At 56.7% G+C, this 20578-nt stretch overlaps 2 protein-coding genes across 2 annotated transcripts in view; one reads left to right on the top strand and one right to left on the bottom strand.

The window, feature by feature from the left end:
- The window catches only part of SHC3 (SHC adaptor protein 3), a 110518-nt gene extending 102017 nt beyond the window's left edge, over positions 1-8501 (top strand). Inside the window, exon 12 of the mRNA XM_072761158.1 lies at positions 1395-8501. Within this exon, the coding sequence (XP_072617259.1) occupies positions 1395-1523 (129 nt within the window). The 3' untranslated portion in view covers positions 1524-8501. The remainder of the gene's footprint in view (positions 1-1394) is intronic.
- S1PR3 (sphingosine-1-phosphate receptor 3) lies at positions 6244-20425 on the bottom strand. The gene is made up of 2 exons (XM_072761166.1): positions 20261-20425; positions 6244-12466 (listed from the first exon to the last, which is right to left on the bottom strand). The coding sequence occupies exon 2, from the start codon at positions 12377-12379 to the stop codon at positions 11174-11176; it is 1206 nt and encodes a 401-aa protein (XP_072617267.1). The 5' UTR covers positions 12380-12466; positions 20261-20425; the 3' UTR covers positions 6244-11173.
- Between the last annotated feature and the right edge of the window lie 153 nt (positions 20426-20578).

Below are 20578 nucleotides of genomic sequence, written 5' to 3'. Positions count from 1 at the left end.
CAAGTTGACCCTCGTGTCCCAGACACTTCCCTGCCATAAATCCTCAAGCACCCCTGTTGCCCCAGAGTTTAAATGAGTGTTAATCATAAGAAGTAGGAAAAAGAAGTCAACATACAGGCAACACCCCAATGGTAGTCTCAAGCTGAGCTATTCGTGCCCCTCACCTCCAAGAAAGGGACCTGTCCATGCCACCCCAGGATCTTTCTGGAGTGAGAATTCTAAAGAACTCAGGAGGATTAAAGAACCTCAATGAAAAGATGCCCAAAAAGATTTCTTTGTGAATGTGCCCATTAGGTTGTCTCCTTGGTGAGGCTCAATGCCCAGGAGTTGGGAGCTGTGGCCCGGTGGGTCCTTGCCCCTCTGGTGCTTACAGAGATGGGTGGGGATGGTGTCCTGCCTCAGAGTGGGACCCCAGGAGAGGGAAACATCCTCATTTAAAAGCCTCTGCTGTTGCCTTTGTTGGTAGAGCCCAGAGCATATGGCCCAGGGGTTTTGATGGGCCCACCTGGGGTATAGACTTGGAGCAGGAATGAGATCAGGGCAGAAGGCTCAGAGATCAACATCCCGTTGGTGGGCCAGTGGAGCAGGAGAGACAAGAGGGTCACATTAGGGGTAAGGGTGAGGATACTGGCACAGGTAAGGGAGGAGGAGCATAGATGTGCCCTCAGAGTCCCTGAGGGAAAAGTGGGGGAGGGCTACTTACCCCAGGGGTAGGATGGCTCCCAGCAATAAGGCTGGAGAAAGAGGTCAGGCACGCAGGGCATCCCAGAGCCATTGGGAGGGCTAAGGGCCTGGAGGGTAGCCGGTGTAGCCAGGCACGGGCTTCCTGCCCCATCTCCCACCCTCCTCCAAGGAACAGGCCTCAGGGGGATCCTGTCCAGACCAGACTGGGAGACTGCTCCTGGTCAGGCTTCATCTGTCTTCTTCAAGTGGAGTCTACACAGGGCCTGTAACAGCTCAGGGACCAGGGCACAGGCCTAGTGAACAGAAGGAAGTGGTGGGCCTCCCTCCTCACCCCTAGGTGTTCACTCGCTCAGGAGAAGCTGGTGGGCAGTCATGGTTCAGGTTCCAGAGCCGCACGGCCGGCAGTGTGTGGTGCTGCCCTGCATCCCCGACAGGCTCACCCTCTGGTGGGAGGGGCTGTGGAGCAGGAGAGAAAACACTGGCAGGTGGCGGGGGAGGGAGGAGGATGGTTGGGGAAGGTGGGTAGCAGGTGACCCGCTGGACTGAGTGGCCGCTGACGATGACGGGGGACTTTACAGACATGTCTCTGAAAGAGTGGGGACCCCCGGGGAGGTGCCGCTCCAGGTCCCAAGGCCTGGCTGGCTCTGAGCACATGTGTCCTCTGTCATCCACCTGTGTGTCATGCTTTCCTGACCTCTGTGTCCCTCCAGATCCGGACGAAAGACAGGGTCTTTGACAGCATCAGCCACCTCATCAACCACCACCTGGAGAACAGCCTGCCCATTGTCTCTGCCGGAAGCGAGCTCTGCCTCCAGCAGCCAGTGGAGAAGACCCTGTGACCGGCCAGCCACCCTGTCCTGACCTTGCGCCGGTGGTCAGGAGACCTGGTTCTTCCCGGGAAATGGGTATGGGGGGTTCCGGAGACTCGGGCCACTGCCCACAGGCTCAGAGCCTCATCCAAATGCTCCAGGAGGAAGGTGTCTGGAAAGTGCAAGTTTCATAAACTTGTTCTGATTTTCTCCTGTGCATATTAAAGGTGTACATACCTATACATCCTGTACAAATTATCCCTCTATATTTATATTTTTTAAGACTAAGAAAGATGTAAGACTAATGTTCTGTGCTGTATGTTTTTAATGGGAAAAAAAGTTTGACTATAGTTGTCCGGGTTAAAATTTAATTCAACTGACCCATTCTACTGAGAAATTCCACTAGGAAGGTGTCACCTGCAGTTTTACCTGATAAGCACAACACGGGGACAAGGAGCAGGAGGACTGGTCCTCAGTGCAGAGCCATAGCAGAAGAAGGCGGGATGCCACTCAAGGGAGTTTAGCTCTGCACGTAAAGCTCCATGAACTGCTGGTCCAGGTGGTCGCTGCTCCAAGTTGCTGGCGCTCCCGCTCCTCCGTGATGTTGCCTCCACCCTCCATCCCCAGACCGTCCCCGTCACACCTGTGTGCTCGCGGAGCAGGTGGTTCCCGTGCTGTTCCAGGTGGTTCCGAGCACAGGAATGCTGGCCTCCTTGACCACAGTTGTTCAGGGGTTCATCAGGATCTGTTTGACTGACACATGTGGCACAAGATGAGCCTCCACGACCGAGATCTGACCTGGCCAATATTTCCCTTGTTTTCATCCGTGTGTGGAGGGCTGCTTGGGGCAAAGCCACGCTTCCTGGGTCCTTCTAGCCAATATGATGATGGCAGGTTGCTGGGGTAGCTGCTAGGAATGTGCCCCCATCCCTGGCATCCAATAGAGAGAGATGCATGTGTATGAGCCGCGTCAAAGGCAGATGCTAACACGAGCGCTTGATCCGGGACTCTTCTTGCTCTACGTTTGTCTTGGGCTGGTGACTCAGGAGTGTGGGGAACTAGTTGAGGTTTTGTCTCTCGAGTGGTTGGTGGGTAAAGGAGCTGCTGTCTCTACAACAGATTTCCCAAGTGCTCTGTGGAAAGGGCCCATACCCCTTGCATCCCTTTGTCTGGGTTCCTTCCTTTGAGCTAAAACACTCTGATTTCTTACCTGATCATTCGGTGTTGACAAGGTTTCTGACTTAAAAAAACAAACAAACAAACAAACAAAAAAACACCTGGGATGAGCTTACCTGGTGACTTGACACATGCTATCTTTTAAAAGCCAGAAGCTTCCTTCGTTGGTTGGTGCCCAGTTGTGGGCACCACAGCCTAGGCTCCCGTCCCGTGCAGTCCCTCAGCAAGTGGCAGCCTGGGTCAGTGCAACGGGACTTTCTGCACACTTAACAGCAGGCCAGTAATAAATTCTGTGCTTCAAGAATGAGGCGTTAAGGGTAGATTTTACAAACTCTGAGGAGTAAGAATTCTGCAAAGTTAGACTAAATGAACCTGATTTCTGTTCCCAGGGTGTGTGTGTGTGTGTGTGTGTGTGTGTGTGTGTCCAGGATGGAAGATGGGGTGAAGCTCATGGGCAGGGATGGGTTGGGCAGGTCCACAGGTTTTGTGTGGAGCCCTCTTAGGACTTTTTGTCCTTCGAGGGTCCAGGAATCTAAGATGACAGTGGCTTAGGCTTCTAGAATGTTCCACTGTGCATTTGAACTAACCTAGGACCACCTAGCTCTTCCTAGAGCAGTTCTGGTTTCAGCCATGGCACAGACACCATGCCCCATGTTACCCAGAAATAGTGGGAGCTGAACAGGGCTGGGGCAGCAGCTGGTGGGGCTCCTGCCCTGTGGTGATATACACGGGGCGGGGGGGGGGAGCTATGCGTCCCGTCCCCTGCAGCCCCGCAGCCCTGTACACACACACACACACACACACACATCCTTCCCACGTGTGCAAGTGTCCACACATATAAAAATGCGTAGAACGACTTCCCTCTCAACGGCCTGCGAGGCCCAGCAAGGGGATCTTAAGCACACGCCCCAAATGCAAATGTTTAAGGGTGAAGTAGGAAAGGCTGGTGAAGGACCCTGAGCCCCCGGACATTGACCTGCCTCCTCTGCCCTCTGGAGGAGGCCAGAAGTGAGTGGTCTGCAGGTGTGGGAGCTCTTGCTGTGAAGTCACTGGTTAGCGCAGTGGTGGTAAGCAGTATAGATCACGTTTCTTTGCATGAGAATCCATTTAGAAAATTAGAAATATTGGGGGGAGATCAAATTTTGTTTCAATTTTAATTCAAAATGTGTACTTTTGAGTTCAGATTCCAGGATTGCTTATAATAACAGCATTGCTTTTGGGAAACTGTGCTCCTTCGTAGCCACCGGCGCGGCCTGCAGACCTGGCGGACGGCTGCCACTCTCTCGCCTGTGTCCCCTGCCGTGTGATGTATGGTGGAGCTCTAGGGGTCACCTCAGCTCCCCTGCAGTGCTGTGTGATGGGCACTATGGGGAGCCTCACTTGCTGGTGGAGAAACTGAGGCACAGTGGGCGGGCAGAGCTGTTGTGCCCCCTGCACATGTCCGGGCACCACCGCGTGCCTGCAGCTAGGATTTCCGGGCCAAGATGGGTCTCACCCTGCGCAGCCTGGGCCCCCCTGCCTAGTCAGACCATCTCTGCGAGGGCAGGGCTGCGTGTTCCGGGACCTCTGAGTCCCTGGCTACATACACTGCTCACTGTGGCCTTGGTGGCCTTGGGCCCGCTGCTCCCCAGGGGCCCCTGCATCTCCGCTCAGGCCTCTGGGTGTGCTGGGAGTGTACGGCAGGTCAACATGGGCCCTGGAGACCCCTCCCCCCCACTGCCACCCCCCTCACCATCGTGTGTGCATTTGTGGCATTTTCAAGGGCCGTTCTTGCCCCACGAGAGCCTAGGTGTCCCCTGTGGGGCTGCTCCCAGTGGTGCCAGCGAGCTCTGATGCTCAAGGCCCCGAGGCACTCATGTCTGATGGCCGACACGTCCTAACATCTCCCCATTGCGGCCGATCCCAACTCTGTCCCCCCGCTGCCACTCTTGGGCTTTTCATACTTGAGAGGCCACAGGACCCAGGGGCCGCTTTGCTGTGACCTGGGTTTCATTTGAACAACCATCTGTTTAGCGCTGTCTCAGGGGCTTGGGAGGCTGGGTGGACAGGAGCCCTGGTGCAGGACATTTGGTGTCCCAAGGGGTCATGAGGAGGAAGGCAGCACGGGTGATGCCCCATGAAGGCAGGAGAGACAAAGCCTGTGCCAAGGGCAAGGCCTGGCTTGGGAGGAGTGGGCAGGGCAGCCGTCAGGGTGGCCCCCGAGGGCCTGCGCTCCGATGCTCGCCACTGCCTCCTGGCTCTGGCCATCCTGGGCTCCTTAGATGGAGCGCTCCCTTCAGGTGCTGCCCGATGCCTGGTGGCTCCTTCACATAAGTGACACGTACAAACTGATGTCCTGGTCCTTCTTTGCCTGAATGGGTCCCTAGGTGGAGGCATTTCCTGCGAGATCACAGGCCTCTGTCAGAGCCATGTGGCCACCCGCTTGTCGCTTGGTGTCTCTGGGCGGTGGCTGGCCACCTGCACCCCACTGCTGTGAGATGGAGCGGGAGGTGCCAGTGAAAGGACAGAAACAGGAAGGACAGGTGCTTCCCAGGATGCTGCATGCACAGGCATGATGGTTCTCTCACCGCCCGCATACGTAGCACACCTGGGGTCCATTTGAGCCCTTCTGTGGGCAGTGTGATAGGCTGATTGGAAAGGGGACGGAGATTGTGGAAATACTGCACTTGGGTCACAGTATGTCACAGACAAATTTTGGTCATGAGTTTTAGGATAATATCTGGCTCTGTAGTGAAACTTTAAAAATGGGTCCTGAGAATGATGAATTGGAAAAACCACTTTATAGGAAGGTATTGTGAACCTGGGTGTGCCGGGGGCCCCCAGAAGATGACCAGCAAGGGAGTGTTAGAGGATTGTGAAGCTGCAGAAGCCCCTTTCAGTGGGGCACCTGAGGCCAGGTGACCCGCTGGAGTGTGGTGACAATTAGGAGCACAGAACTTATTAGGGTCCTTTATAGTTCACGTATAAAGCTCAGCCCCTGATAGAGAACGACACATAGCTCTTCCCTCCTCATTGGGTTCGCATTTATGCTCATTCTTTTTGCAAAATATATAAAGACGGGAGTCCTACATGGACAAGGAAGTGTTTGGGGCTCTTCAGAGACAGACTCCAAGAGGGCAAGTCACCACCATGTAGAAGACTAAGGTCACCAAGGCTCTGAGGGACAGCAGGAGACAGGCCCGGGCACATGTCAGTGCTCACCCAGCAGCGTCTAGCCACTGGTCCATCGCGGGTGGGGAACAGGCCCTGTGCACACCTGAGCCAGGGATCCTGGGCAGAAGGACAGGCCTGCAGGCTAAGCGGGTCTGCAAGGGGCCCACAGGCCCCACCCCAGGAGTCTGCACAGGGCCCGGGAATTTGCATTCCTAGTAAACTGGGCAATGCTGGTGGCAAGTGTGGGCTTTGAGGACCACCACCAGGTGCGGTCCCCCGCCAAACTATGGCTTGCCGAGGGCTTCCCCCACCGCCCCCCCGCCAAACTATGGCTGTGTTTTCCCACCACCTCATGTCATGGAGCCCAGAGTCTGTGCTCTGAGTTTTAAAAGTGGAGGATTAATAAGCATTTAAAACTCCATGCAATCACTGCTGGCAGATAAAATGCCATCTGCCAGCCACAATTTATTTATAATGGGGTTTATACATATTTATAAGTTTGCAAGCAACAAATGCACAGTTTTAAAACTGGCACATTTTATAGCAGCCAGGAAAACTGCAATTTTATACCAGGACTTTGAATGTAAATCACGCACATGCACACATACCTATGCTGATTGTGATGGGTGTGCACCTGTGTGTGCGCACATGCAGCCTGGCCATGAGGCTTGCACCTCAACACTCCTCCCCGCGCTTCGGTATTTCTCACCAAGAAGGACATGCAGAAAGTTAAACAGATGTGAAGCATTTGGGAACTACGGGTCCTGGCCTCTGCAGACATGGGGGGTGGGCGGGCAGGCTCCTGGATGCTGTAGGATGTGGGACCCACCTGCAAAGGGAGCAGGAGCAGACAGGAGGGCCACGGGGGTGGGGGGCCACTGTGGAGGTGACACAGGGGCAGCAGGGGAAGACGAGGCCAAGAGGGCAACAGTGCAGGAGGAGGGAGACAAGAAGGAGGGTCTGGGGACAAGCAAGTCCAGCCTCACGTCCTGCTTCCACCTGGCAGCATGCAGCGCGGGTCAGAGGACAGAGAGGAATGACAAGAGGGGCCAGCGTGGAGAAGCTGTCCCCAGCAGGTGCGCTGGGCGTGAGCGTCTGCCTGGGCACAGCCATGTGCGCTGCCTGGCTTGTAGGCATTTCCGGCCAGCCCCCTCTTGGCCTTGTCTGTGCGTTGGTTCCTGTGTGGCAGGCATGGTGCTGGGCTCCTGGTGGGAAGTGGACATGCACAGGGCGTGACAGTGCGAGAAGCCTGATGGCTGGCGTGGTCAAGTGCAACAGGGCCACGGAGGCCGGGGCTCCCAGGTGGGCCTGGGGAGTCTGCAGGTTTTTCGAGCTGGGAAGCAGGTGGGAGGAAGGCAGGGCAGGGAGTGTGGGGGGTGGGGGGCGGGGAACAAAGGACTCCCTCTGGCTCCTCACCTTCTGGAGGGCTGGGAGGACCATTGTCATTCAGGGAAGCACCACACCTGAGGCTTCCACTAGGTCACTTCCTGTGTGGTTGCTTCCCCATGCAACGTAGTGGGGAGAAATCCGCAAGTGGTCCTGTGTGCCACAGCCGACAGCTCGCGTTCACACGGGACATTTCTCCCACAACCAGATTTTCTACCTAAGCAGCCATCAACACAGCAGAAACATCTGTGGGCATATCCATCCCTGAACACTGAATTAGCTTTTTCTGTAATGACCGTGTGTCGGTGGCAAGTGGAATGTTCTCTGCTCATTTGCCTTTTGAATAAAACTCGTTCCAGAATAAATATTGTTAAAAATGAAGTATGTGGATGTTTCTGTGCATTCAGAATTAAACATCTGATGTTAAAAATCCAAGGATTAGGAGGGAACTCCGTGTAGAATTTCACGTGTCACGATGTTTCTTACTCTTTGACGAGTATTTGGATGGCAAAGTTATATCTGCTGATAAATATTATTTGAGAATTTTGTGTTCTGTCTTCCATCAACTTCTGTGGAACAAATAAGGATTGCCGGGAAGGTGTCTGTCCGTCTGGGGATGTTGCTGATTCATCACTTTATTCCGCGTGGATGCTGGGATGGCATTTGGATTCCAGGGAGCGGAATTACCAAACCGATCTCGAGCTTTCCATGTGCCGTTCCGTGCAAGCTGGGGACGCCCAAACTGTGTCTGGGGGACAGAGCAGAGGCTCCACAGCTCGGTGGGGAGGTCGGCGGCTTCCAGGGCTTCCTTCCCTCGGCGAACCCACTTCACTCCTTCAGGAAGTGATGCGGCTTCAGTCAGGGCCCCCATGCGCCTGGGGGCGGCCGCGTGGAGTCCCCCAGGGTCCCCTCTGTCGCCCGGGGCTCGTGTGGGCCATGCCACCCTTGTCCTTCTCACTAGTTAGCAGAAAATGTGCCTTCATTTTGGGGATCACGGTGTGTGCATTTCTGACTCTGTAGCAAACCCTTTGATGTTTTGACTTCGATACGAAGAAACATTTGGGTGTTGAGGTTTCGTCCTAGTGGAGACAATTTTGAAGCATGGACTTGGTGACTCTTGAGACGTTTTTTATCCCACGCGCCGTTTCGTGTCTGTGAAAGGCTCCTTACCGGCGCAGAACCCGCGCCCCCCTCCCCCGGGTCAGGGGTGCAGAGAAGCAGCCGAGATCTCTGGTTCACTGTTTCAATGATTGTCGGTGTAACTGTGAGCAATAAAGGATTGTGTAAAAAGTCTCCTGCGTGGGTGGTGGACCTTGTGTTGCCCCACGAGGGTGGGGAGGGCAGGTCGGGACCTTCCCATAGGGAGCGGGTACCCTGCCATCCCCAGACACGCTGGTCACCTGCCAAGCTTCACCCTTCGGCCCATGGTGCCAGGGGCGGGGGGCGGGGGGGCCTGGCAGCAGCAGAGCTGGTGGGGTGGGGGTCACGGCTGCCTGGTGGCCTGGGGCACGGGTGGTGGCAGGCTGTGGACCTCGCCAGGGCTGTGAGATTTCTCCATGAACATCAGACCAGACCAGTTATGGCGAATGCAGGCCTCACTCTGGGATGGACATGCATGCACACGCACAGGCACATGGACATGCACACAGACACATGCACTCACAGGCTAGAAGTCTCCCTCTGTCACCTAGGGCGCTGGGCAATGGGCCGCTTCTGACCGACTCCCTCCTGCTGCAAATGGAGCAGAACCAACCATCTCGTCGCTTTCGGCCAGGACTCGTAATGCCCCCATCCAAGAGCTCATCCTCCTGTAAACACTCGGGCCTACAGAACCTGACACCCCGAAGCTTCCCCTTCCCTGGGCACCAGCTATGCCGGGGTCGGAGGAAAGTGCAGGAGGCACAGTCCCCAGGTTCCCAGGGTGGCTTCAGTCCTGGGGGAACGCCGGCACCATGGGGGAGGCCAGGCCGCCACCCTGCACCCCTGGTGCAGACAAACCCCCCATGCTAACCTCCAGTGACAGGTTTACAAGTAGGCTTTTGGTTTTATTTATTTTTTTTTAACAAACACACATGGGACACAGTAAAGAGATCTAATGCATATGTTCTACGTGGCTTTGAAACTCAACCCCTCGATGACCCGCAGCTGTTGGCACAGGCTGTACATGCTGCTATTAAAGTCGATCATTTTCTGCATGTATTGAATGCACACGATTACTCCGTTGGGTTTTTCCACTCAGACTGTTTGCAAGTTTTGTGTTCTCGCAATGGGAAGTTGGGATCAAGGAGCAAGTGTCACTAATATGAGCACTGGAGACCCAGGAACCTCCAGGGACCCTGAGCTCTGTGGTCACTTCATTCCCTAGGTGAACACGCAGTGCTCCCTGCTGTGTCTTCTTGATGCCTGACTTTTCTAGACATGCTGTCTGACCCGAGAATACACTCCTCTCCCGCGACGTAAAGAAGTCAACAAAAGTGCCACCAATGAGCATCCCCTTCTCTCATCAGTCACAGAAACGAGGGAAGTCTTTGGTCAGGACATGGAGACCCCCCAGGACCCACAGGAATGTGCCTCGGTTGGGAGCATGGGCATCTGAAAACACGTAGGAGCCAGCAGTGTCTCCTCCAGACGGTTAACGTGTCAAGGTGTCTCTGGAGTCTTGACTCAGCCGAAATGCCCGGCGAACCAGAAAGCCTTAGGGGCTCTGATGTGAGAGTCCTTTTGAAGGCTGCCTGTTTTGTGTTTGGCCAAGAGCCTGACACGTGAACTCTGTGGGTGTGAGATCTCCACACACGTGTGCACGTCCTCATTGGTGTGTCCTGCAGGTGGGATCCCTGAGGGAAGCTCCTCATGCACAAACACCTCCTGAGGAACCCCCTACATGCGGGGATGGGGATGCAGGGTTGGCTGACCCCATATCGTTACCTACAGCATCACTACATTTCCCGGAAGAGCACACAACTCGGTCCTACTGACCTGGTGCTTCTCTGGCTAGAGGGGACCAGGCTCCAAATAGGATCCAAGTGCAGCCTGTCAGCCTCTCCCAATTCTGTACAAATTTTTCCTCACATCAAACATACCGTAGCTTCCTCTGGCCAGCGTGTCTGTCCTCTGCTTCTGCCTTCTGAGCTCTTCTGCTTGGCCCAGGGATGGCCTCTGGGAAGCCCCTGGTGGGCTTTTCTGAGATCTAGAGGGTCACCAGTCACATAATGTGGGTAACGGGGTTGAGGGATGTGTTCAAGTCTCTGCAGGGACACAACCCTGGGGAGAGGCGGGGATGCAGCTCTCAGAGCACTCTCACTCTCCCAGGGTCCTTTGGACACTGTCAGGGTCAGATCCACGCACCTGAGACCCACCCAGGAGCAGCCTTTTTCAAAGCCCGCTGAACACGAGACTCGGTGTCAGTGTGAGGAGACGGGGATGGGCATGTCCGGCTAATTGCCAGCCTCAGCCTCGCTCCTGGAGGTTCAGTCAGGACACCGTGCCACGTCCTGCTGCCTACAGCAGAAACAGGTGTTGTATCCCGATGGTGGACGTCAGAAACCCGAGCGCTGCGTGACACAGAAATGACGAACACGCCAGCATCCACAGTATGCGCGGTCCATGTAGTGTGAAGTTACCAGAAATTGCCATGACATTCAGGGAAGCACTCTGCTCATTGCGTGGCCCACGACCTTCCCTCCCGTGGGATTCAGGGGAAGGTGGCAGATCGGAGGTTTGGAAGACTCACGCCAATACAGACAAGGCAGGCAGGCTGTCTACTGTGAAACAGGCTGGCGAGTCCTCGGGTCCCTCTTCCTGGGACGTCCACACCACATGGGCCACGCATGGGCAAACAGATTTCCCAAGTGCCAGTTCCAGAACCTCCGGGGGTGACGCATGCAATAAATAAGAACGTGGCTGGGAGCTGAGTGCCTCTTGTCTCATGGACATGTGGGGATGGCCGTTCCTGGAGGTGGCCATGCTCACTTGCAGAGGATCCCATTCTGCAGGGTTTTGTTCCCATCCATGATGCACGGCGAAGCAGCTATCTGGGGAGGGTCCTCCTTGTTCTTTGGTGAGGGGCTGCTGTTGTTGCTGCCGCTGGACTTGCTTCTGCTGGGGTCGAGAGCGGGCTGGCTGGGTGAGGAGCGGGCGCCCCAGCGCCGGACCAGGCAGGTACACACCAGCCGGAAGAAGGCCCGCCGCATCTCCTTGCTGGCCAGAGTGTAGATGACGGGGTTCATGGCCGAGTTCATCACCGCCAGCACAATGAACCACTGGGCCTTGAACAGGATGGCACACTGCTTCACCCTGCAGGCCACGTCGACGAGGAAGAGAATGAAGAGTGGGGACCAGCAGGCGATGAACACACTGACCACGATCACCACGGTCCGCAGCAGGGCCATGGACCGCTCCGAGTTGTGGGGGCTGGCCACCCGGCGGCTGCTGGACTTCACCAGGAAGTAGATGCGTGCGTACAGGATCACGATGGTGACCAGGATGGCTGTGAAGATGCTGATGCAGAAGGCGATGTACCTCTTGGAGTAGAGGGGCAGGATGGTGGAGCAGTCGGGGAGGTTGTGCAGGCAATTCCAGCCCAGGATGGGGAGGGCGCCCAGCGAGAAGGCGATGAGCCAGCACATGCCAATCAGAAGGAAGACGCGGTGCTTCTTGTTGGCATCGTACGGCCTCATTTTGATCATAGTCAAGTGCCGCTCGATCGCAATGGCCAGCAAGCTACAGGTGGACGCCCCGAGGGCCACGAACATGCTGCCCTCCCTTAGGAACCAGAGCGTGGGAGACAGGCTCAGCGTCCTCTTGCCCGACATCAGAATGTTGACCTTGTAGGCGATGCCGGCCAGCAGGTCACAGAGGGCCAAGTTGCCGATGAAGAAGTACATGCGGTTGTGGAACTTATTGTTTTTCCAGATGGCGATGAGAACCATGAGGTTCTCCAGCACGATGAAGCTGCAGATGATCAGGAACAGCACGGTGGTAGGCATGCTGCCCTCGGGGGCCTCCCTCAGCCGGCCCTCCAGCTTGCCCACGTAGTTGTAGTGCTCGTGCAGGGTCTCCGTCTCGTTCCCGTTCCCGGGAGAGGGCCTGGCGCGCGGCGGGACGACTGTGGCCATCGCTCGGGCGCGCAGAGGCTCAGCTCCGGATCCCAGCAGAGGGCGCCCTGGGCACATCCATATCCAGAGAACAGGCGTGGGCTCAGGCTTCCGGGGTGGCCCGGGCGGTGGCGGGACCCCAGCCGGGGCGTGCAGAGCAGGGGGCTGCGAAGATAAAAGTGGGGTGCCCAGAGATTATGGGGGCTCAAGACCACCCAGGGGGCAGCCGCAGCACAGCTGGGGAAGGCAGCTTATGTGGGGGCCCACAGCTCCTCAGGGGCTGAGGTGGCCGCAGGAAGCCACTTGGTGTCTGCAGCTGCTGGGAGGGAGGTCGGTGTGTGAGACCCGCGGTCATTCACTCGTACAACAATGACACACAGACCCAAATACACGTCAGTCTGTCAGGGAATCCCCAGGCACTTGGGGGCGCTGACCGTGCATCCTCCGCCACAGCACAGGAGCGGCCAAACCATGATTCCCGTTACCCCAAGACAAATGGGATCATCTTGGGACAGCAAAATAGAAGGGAACCAGAATGCCGCCCCCGGGAAGCCACCCCTGGTGAGCCTGGAGCAACATTGTGGGAGCAACACCACCCCGACGGCGTCCCTGGGACCAGGGCCAGACACGGAGTGGGGTCCCAACGGCCTACAGGGGAGGCCTGAGACAGGGCCATGCGGCCACCAAGGGCAGGGCAGTGGGAGGCACGACAGCCCACGGTTCCCTGATGGCAGCAGTGTGGGGAGGGGCAGATGGGCCATGAGCCCATACTTCTACCAAGGGTGATAGAAGGAGAGGCAGGGACAAGCACTTGGCTTCTGGACTTGGCTGAAAACCCAGAGCTCAGCCTTCTTGCCCCAAGTCAGACCGTCTGTGCCCCCAGAACTGAAGCCATGTGTGTGAGCAGAGAGAAAGGACCCTGCTGGGGGTATAAGCAGACGGAGAAGGCCCGAAGCCAGGCGCCGGCCCTTGGTGGTCCCGGCCCTTGGTGGCCCCGGGTTTAAGCCCCCCTCCCCTCCGATACTTCCCACCCTCACCTGAGGCCACACCCATCACCTGTGGGGATGTCACCGTCCCAGCTGGATGCGGCTGCCAGTGGATGCACTGATTTTAAATTACAAACCTATGTTTAAACATCTACTAATGAGCACATGAGCTCGGCTTAGAACAGCCTGAAGAGTATCCAGTGGTGACTTTTTTTTCTTTCATGACGTTTAAGTCATAGCCCTATGTTGGGTTTGGAAACACACGGGCTCCACACTTGGGGTGTGTTGGGATCTGAGCTCGCTGCCAGATTCGGGTACAGCCCGGGAGGTGCTCGGTCCTGGAAGGATCCCGGGGCACAGTGTGTGTGGCTGCTGTTGGATGAGGAGGAGAGGAGAGTCCGTGGGGCCCTGGCTCCAGGCACCTTTCAGGTCGCTGCCCCACAGGCACTGCTCAGGGCCAGGGGTGCTGTGACACCCTCCCCTCCACCGGGGCTCAGGTTCTCTGAGATCAGGAAAGGCAGCTCTGCTCCTACTTTGCAGGGACTTCTCCCCACGTGCTGGGGGGCCCAGGCCCTGCCTCCTCCGGAAAGCTCGTGGGCTGTGGCCTGTGCAGGATGCCTGCAAGGTGTGTGCTGGTAGGTGCCCTGGAGGCGCACAGTCAGCTCGGTGGGCAGCTGTCCCGCCAGCGCCCCAGCCCCACGCACCTTCCTCTAACCCTGGCCAAGCCTTCTTGCCCCAAGTCAGGCTCCCTCTGCCCTGGAGTCAGCCCGGCTCCTCGAGACTTCTCTACTCGCCACTTCTTACGGCAGATCGCAGGCTGTCCTTTAAAGAGCGGGAATAGGGCAGCCCGGTGGCTCAGCGGTTTAGTGCTGCCTTCAGCCCAGGGCATGATCCTGGAGACCCGGGATCGAGTTCCACATCGGATTCCCTGCGTGGAGCCTGCTTCTCCCTCTGCCTGTGTCTCTGCCTCTCTCTCTCTCTCTGTGTGTCTCTCATGAATAAATGAAATCTTTATAAAAAAATAAAATAAAGAGCGGGAATAATGACGCTGCTGACCATCCCGGAGCCCAGCGCCTGGAGCGGCTTGCTTCAGGGTCACACAGGGGCAAAGTGTCCCACGCCTCTCACGGCGCCTGTCTGCTCATGGGAGCCCAACACATGCTCTGCTTGTCTGCTGGTTCCTTATCCGCGAGCCGTGAATGGAGCTGACACGACCTCCCTCTGCTTGCGGGGCCCTGGGCACAGCACAGCCCAGAGCACAGCCAGCCCCACACAGACGGGGCTGACCGACCCTGCCCTACGAGCGTCCTTATCCATGGAAGAGGCGCAGTACAGAGGCAGGGGCAAGAAGCACACGGCCACCCCACCGACAGTCAGAAGGGAGCAGTTCCCCGAGAACGGCTGTGTCCTAGCTGGTGGAGGGTCGACGTGGCTGCCCCGAGGCCTCCATATGCCCCACATCCACGGGCCACTGTGTCCACAACACCTGCTCCCCTGCCAGGGGCTTCCATCTCAGGAAGGACGGCGGGCGTGTGGTTAATACGGGGTATAATCCTGAGTGAGTTAGCACCTGCACAGTCTGAACTGCAGACACATGAGTGTGACCTGAAAGGGTGAGGAAAGTGAATTGTTGGTGAATTCACACCCAGGACGGTGAGAAAGGGCTCCAAGCAGCGACATCTGAAAGGTTTTGAAACCACAGTACAAGTGAACCTCATCTTCTGGGCCTGCTTCCCCCATGGTGACTCCACGTTGCGGATGCTCCCCCCGTGGCACACACTCTACTCCCGTGCTCGTGCCATGAGCACTGACCAAAGGGACGTGTGTCCCCATAAACCCACTGCATCTGGAACCTCTTGGATGTAAAGAGCGAGGACACGCAAGTGAAGGGCTGCACAGACTCCCATCCGTTTCTTTTCCTCCCCATGTGCCAGGTTTTGAAAAAACAAAACAAAAAACGGAGCAGAGCAGAAAAACAAGCCAGAAGTGAAGCCAAGACCCAGCAATACAAGAGCCACAATGAGAATAGTGTAAGATGTGCCAGAGAGCCACCAAAAACATGCATTTTGAGGGTGAATGTTTTTTCCCACTAATGCTTAATTTATCATTTTCCTTGATTAAATATTCATCATTCGAAGAGCCTGTTTTTTTCAGAGCATCTCTTGCTAAATGCTATTCGCTGCATTTTCATAACTGGAAGACATCTGGCTCCCTTTGGAATCTAAAAGCTTATTTTCTTTGGATTATCAACATTAGAACGAGGGCTCCATCCTGAGAGTTACGTGCTGGGCTAAAGGCCAGATTGATTTTGGATGCATCTGAGTGCTGTTATTTGTGGTCAAAAGCATCACAGAGTTCGGGCCCCACCTTTCAGGGGGTGAGGCAGGACCTGGATTTGCGGGAAGAACACTCTCCGCCCTCTCGCCCTCCACCTCGGAGCGCAAGACCAGGTGGGGCACCAGCCCTCCAGGCACATCTGTTCTGCGGAGTGCAGGGCACTGGGGCATCAAGTCCTGGGGAGCCAGCCTGTCCCGCCCCGTCCACTCACCACCGACCCCCAGAGGGGTCATGGGCTGGGCTTCTCACCCTCTCGAGGGCCGTACGTAGCTGTTTCTGACCTTCCCATAGATGGGGTCCCACAGCATCCGACTGTGCCTGGCATCTTTCTGCCAACGGCACGATGCTCCCTTGAGTCCTACAGGGAGGTGCATTTGGATGCTGGCACTTCCTGCTCCCGTCAAGGGATGGATGCCCCGGCCACTCTTGCCTATGGACATAGGGTGGTTTCTGCACGTCATTTTCCTAGGAAGCACTGCCGGGCCTGGGTGGGGACATCCTTGTGAGCTTGTACCTGTGCTCCCACGGGGTCGTTTGGCTTTCTGAGCATCGTGGTGGTGTCGGGAACGGGCTCTGACATAGCTGGTCCCTGCAGAGACTGGCCACTGGGCTACCTGGACAAGTCCCCACGAGGGCAAGTTTTACACAGCGTGAGTGCTCACGTTTTGCTTTATTTTAAAAGTTAAGCATCTGCGGCTGGCAGTGACCACCATCTGACGATTCATTGTTAAGACTCTGATCCTGCGTAATTTCCCCCCAACAACTGAGAAATAAAGGCTGATGCCGAGGAAGGTGGCGGTGTGCGGGCTCGACCCTGAACATCTCGGAGCGCCAGGCCTGCCCTAGAAGCTGCTGTGCGGCACAGGCGCTCAGGAGAGGCACCTAGAAGGTAGCTTCACTGTGTGTCACACCAGCGGGGTTTCTGTCCCTCTGTTCCATGGGGGTGCATCTGCAGGGAGGGGCAGCCTGGGCCCCCCATGGGTTCCAGATGTGCGCTCTGCACTAGCGATTCACTTTCTCTACACATGACACATGTCAATTTTTAAAATAAACTATAAAAAGAAGGAAACGAAAAAAGTAAAGGGACATATTTCTGAAAAGCCTGGGGTCTCTCCCTCTCTCTCTCTTTCTCTCTCTCCCCATCGTGGCGAACAAGAAAGACAAGAGAAGACAATGAGATTTCTCCGGTCAGACGCAGGGTGCTGCTGGTTGAAGGCACGTTTTCCCAGGGAAATCAACTATCCTCCAGACGGAAGTAAAACACCAAGCATTTGCCAACCAGCGGATTTCTTGGAAAGCAGTATTTTGTTGTTGTTGTTTACAAGAATTTAGGAAAGAAATAACGGGCTGGTCATTTCGATGCCCCAGGAAATTCCTTCGCTAATGAGTACTTCCTCTTGCCCCCAGATTTTGGAGGTGACCTCGCTGGGCAGTCAGAGGTAGCTCCGGGCAAGAGGCCTTGCATGCACAGCCCCACAGGCCTGCCCTCTGCTGGGAGCCCAGTCCCGGGGCCCTGGTGAGACCACTGTGAGGAGCAGGCTTCCCACCACCAACTCACCTGGCAGCTTTCCTACAAGTGACTCTCTCAGCAGGTAGGGCGTGGGTGTTCATACACTCCTTGGGAGCTCCGTACCCGGGGTGGGCTGCAGGACCCCCGCACAGGCCCCAGGCTCTGCCTCCGCGCCCGCTCTCCCAGGTGCCCGGGCTTGTCCACCATCACAAGGCAACCGGTTTGGATACAAGAGGCCTTAAACTCTGCTCTTCAAGCGGATTTTTCAGACTTTCCCTCCTCCACTCGTCCTAAGTAAGAGCACAGGCTGGACTCCTGCCCAGACTGCCATGGGATGAATGAAGGTGTGCGGGAATGAGCTCCTCCGGGCAGGGAAGGGCTTATGCAAACAGGAGACACCTGGCCAAGAAGTCCTAATGGTGGGGTCCCTCCCACCCTTTCCCCGTGCCACAACGACACAGCAAACGCAGCACACATTGCACCTTGTAGGGTACCATGTCTGGTCCCCATGGCAGCATCTGCCTTTTGAGTGTACATAGAGGGAAGCCGAGGCTGGGGTGTGGGGGTCACCGTCCTTGGTGACACAGCTTGGAGGAGGTGGTGCTGGGTTGGAGATGTGGGTCATCTGATTCCCGTGCACCATGTTAGGGGTCAGCTCTTCTGGAGCGTCCACCCCTCTCGGTGTTCTTCACTTGAAGGTGACAAGAGTGTCACCAGCAGGCTAGCCAAATGCTGGAATGCCGACCTACATGGAAAACCGACACCAGGGAGATGGAGTGGTGTCTGCAGGGCCAAAGAGCCACTCGAACTTGCCCCAGTTCACGGAGCCACAGGCAAGCCGGAGCCACCCCCGACGAGGCCACATTCTCCACTGGGCAGTCTCGTCCCTGGCTCACCTAGCTGGCCTGACGCCGAGCCTCCTACAGATGCGCAGCTGCAGCTCCTCCAAAATAGGAGGAAAGAACACAGAACAGACGCTGACCGTGCCCAGCACTGTCATAACCGTAACTAAAGCACAGGACTCTCGCACCTGGATGGAGTCCACCAAGCACACCCTTTTACCTCCGAGAGCTCATGATACATCTCATAAGGCAATTAATGAATTCAGCAGAAAATGGGTGCAAAGGAATCATAAGAAGTGGCTCCAAACTGATAAGACAGGAATGAGGAAGCCATGTGTGAGGGAAAAGAAAGGTCCCGGAAAGCACGGCCCACGGCTCCGGCTCCCACCACGGAAGGCCTGAGGGTGCCCCAAGGCCCTGCCCGCTGTGTCAGCACCGGCTCCCAGAACAATGTCCTGCAGAAGAAAAGGGGGCTTCACTGCAGGGACACTCACAAATATTCAGATGTTGGCATGCTCAGAGTCTCCTTTTTCCACCATAAAAAAAACACACATCCACTGTAGTTATCAAAGTGTCTTCAGGAGGATGGAAAAAAAAAAAGACACCACAGAGTCAAATCAGTGTCACAATTTCCAGAGAACGGAAAATCAGTCCCCACATTTTGAGAATATTATGAGGCCAACATGGGAGGCTCCTTCTTCAGGAAATGCAACTTTCTACTATGCACCCGTGGTAGAAAATTAGGACATTTTATGAAATTCAGAAACAAAGACAAAAGCAGCATTTTCAAAGATGAAACTTGTTGAGAAGCCATCCCAGCCGTATCTTTATGGGGTGGGGGGTGGGGGGGGAGCGGGGAATTGCTCCTAAAGGCTGACCTGTAGTCTCTGGTGTCAGGTGACAGAGCAACCAGACAGGCAGGCCGGATGTGAAGCTCTGCTGACCGAGGAAGCCCAGTGTGTGGTCCTCCTAGGGCCACAGAATTATTCAACCTGAACAGAGCTCTGCATCAGTTCCGAGAAAACTCCTACAGGTCCAGACACTTCCACCAACTCCTCAAGGACAACACATACACCACCACCACCACCCTCATCACCACTGCCACCGCCAGCCAGGGGTATGGCCACCCTTGTCCGTCACACCCCACAGGACCTAATCCTGCCTTGGGACTTCTAGGAATCACTGGTCTTAACCACGCCCGCAGGATTGCCACTAATAAAGAAAAGAATGTTGCAAACACGAATGATGAAGATGTGGGTATACAGAGTGGGCTCTGCAACCTCTGACGTCCAGACGTGAGCAAGAAGTTCTGGAAGTGCTCAGGGCTCCAGCTGGGGGTGGGTACCTTCTGCTTTTGAAAATAATGTTCCAGGAGACCCCGTGTTCATGCCACTCCCTTTTCTTAATCTTCCTAACAAAACGTGTTCCCTTTAAACCCCCAACAAGAAGGCCCTCTCTTACATCTAAATATAAAAACCCACAATGAAACATGCCACCGAGAGTGGCGAGCCCCAGAAGAGAGAGAAAAAGAGAGAGAGAGAGAGAGACCATTTGGAGTCGGGGAGGCTGGAAGTGGCAACGCTAGCGTCCGTCTCCTGCATCAGGCCAAAGAAGGACAAGTCCCGGCCGTTCTCCAGGCTTTGTCTCAGCTGGGAGGACAGCGCGCTGACCTTCCTCGGGAGCCTCACAACTGCAAAGTGGGGATGTCACCCTCCAGCCCGGACCCTGACAGCCCTCATTGCCTACTTCCAGAAACAGACGGGAAAGCACGGGACAGTGTGGAGAATATCGTCTAAAAGAAAGGTTTTCCCAGGAGAAGGACCACGGCCACACGGTCCCAGAGCCCCCAGGTCCTCTTCCCCGGAGGACACGTAACTTTTCAGTCGCTCTAGGGATAGGACCCAGGGGACTTCTCTGGAAAGAGCCACTTCTCTTTCCTTCAGGTCCTGAGGACGGAAGATGACGCTCAGTCTGGACTCCCGCGAGGTGGTTAAAAGGAACCATCCCCGCGCCCCTGGCTGTGACACGCACCCGCGTGCCAAGGGGACCCGCCCGGTCTGCCCCCGGCTGGGCTGCCGCGGGGGTGGGTGGCCCGGGCAGGGGCAGGGGCAGGGGCAGGGGCAGGGGCAGGGGCAGGGGCAGGCGGTGACAGGGCGCTGGCGGCTCCCGGCCGGGTCGCTGTCACCGGGGCGGGCTGGACTGTGGGAGAGGTGCCCCCCCCCGGCCCCCCACCACCCCCGGCCCCCCGGACCCCGCCCCCCCGACCCCAGGCCCGCAGGCTCACCTGGGAGGCGTCCTCGCGCCGGCCGCATCCTCGCGGCCCTTCCTCCGCTCGCGGGCGGCGCCGGGGGCTCTGCCGGGGGGACCCGCCACCGCGCGTCTGGGACCCGCCGGCCCGGCCTCTGCGCACACGCCCGAGCTCAAACTTTTCCAGCGGCGCTGGGGGCGGGGCCCGCGCTCCTCCCCGCCGCAGCTCCCCGGCCCTGCCCGCCCCTGCGGCGCCCCCACCTCCCGGGGCTCCTCCCGCCCGCCGCCGGCCGGTCCCCAGCGCCCTCCCCCGCCCCCGCCCCCGCCGCCCCAGCTCGGCCTCGTCCCCCGCCTG

The sequence above is a fragment of the Vulpes vulpes genome, chromosome 1, assembly GCF_048418805.1.
Source record: "Vulpes vulpes isolate BD-2025 chromosome 1, VulVul3, whole genome shotgun sequence".
In the NCBI taxonomy this organism is placed as follows: domain Eukaryota; kingdom Metazoa; phylum Chordata; class Mammalia; order Carnivora; family Canidae; genus Vulpes; species Vulpes vulpes.
The sequence above is the reverse complement of the archived record's forward strand: the minus strand, read 5'-3'. Positions and strand labels throughout refer to the sequence as shown.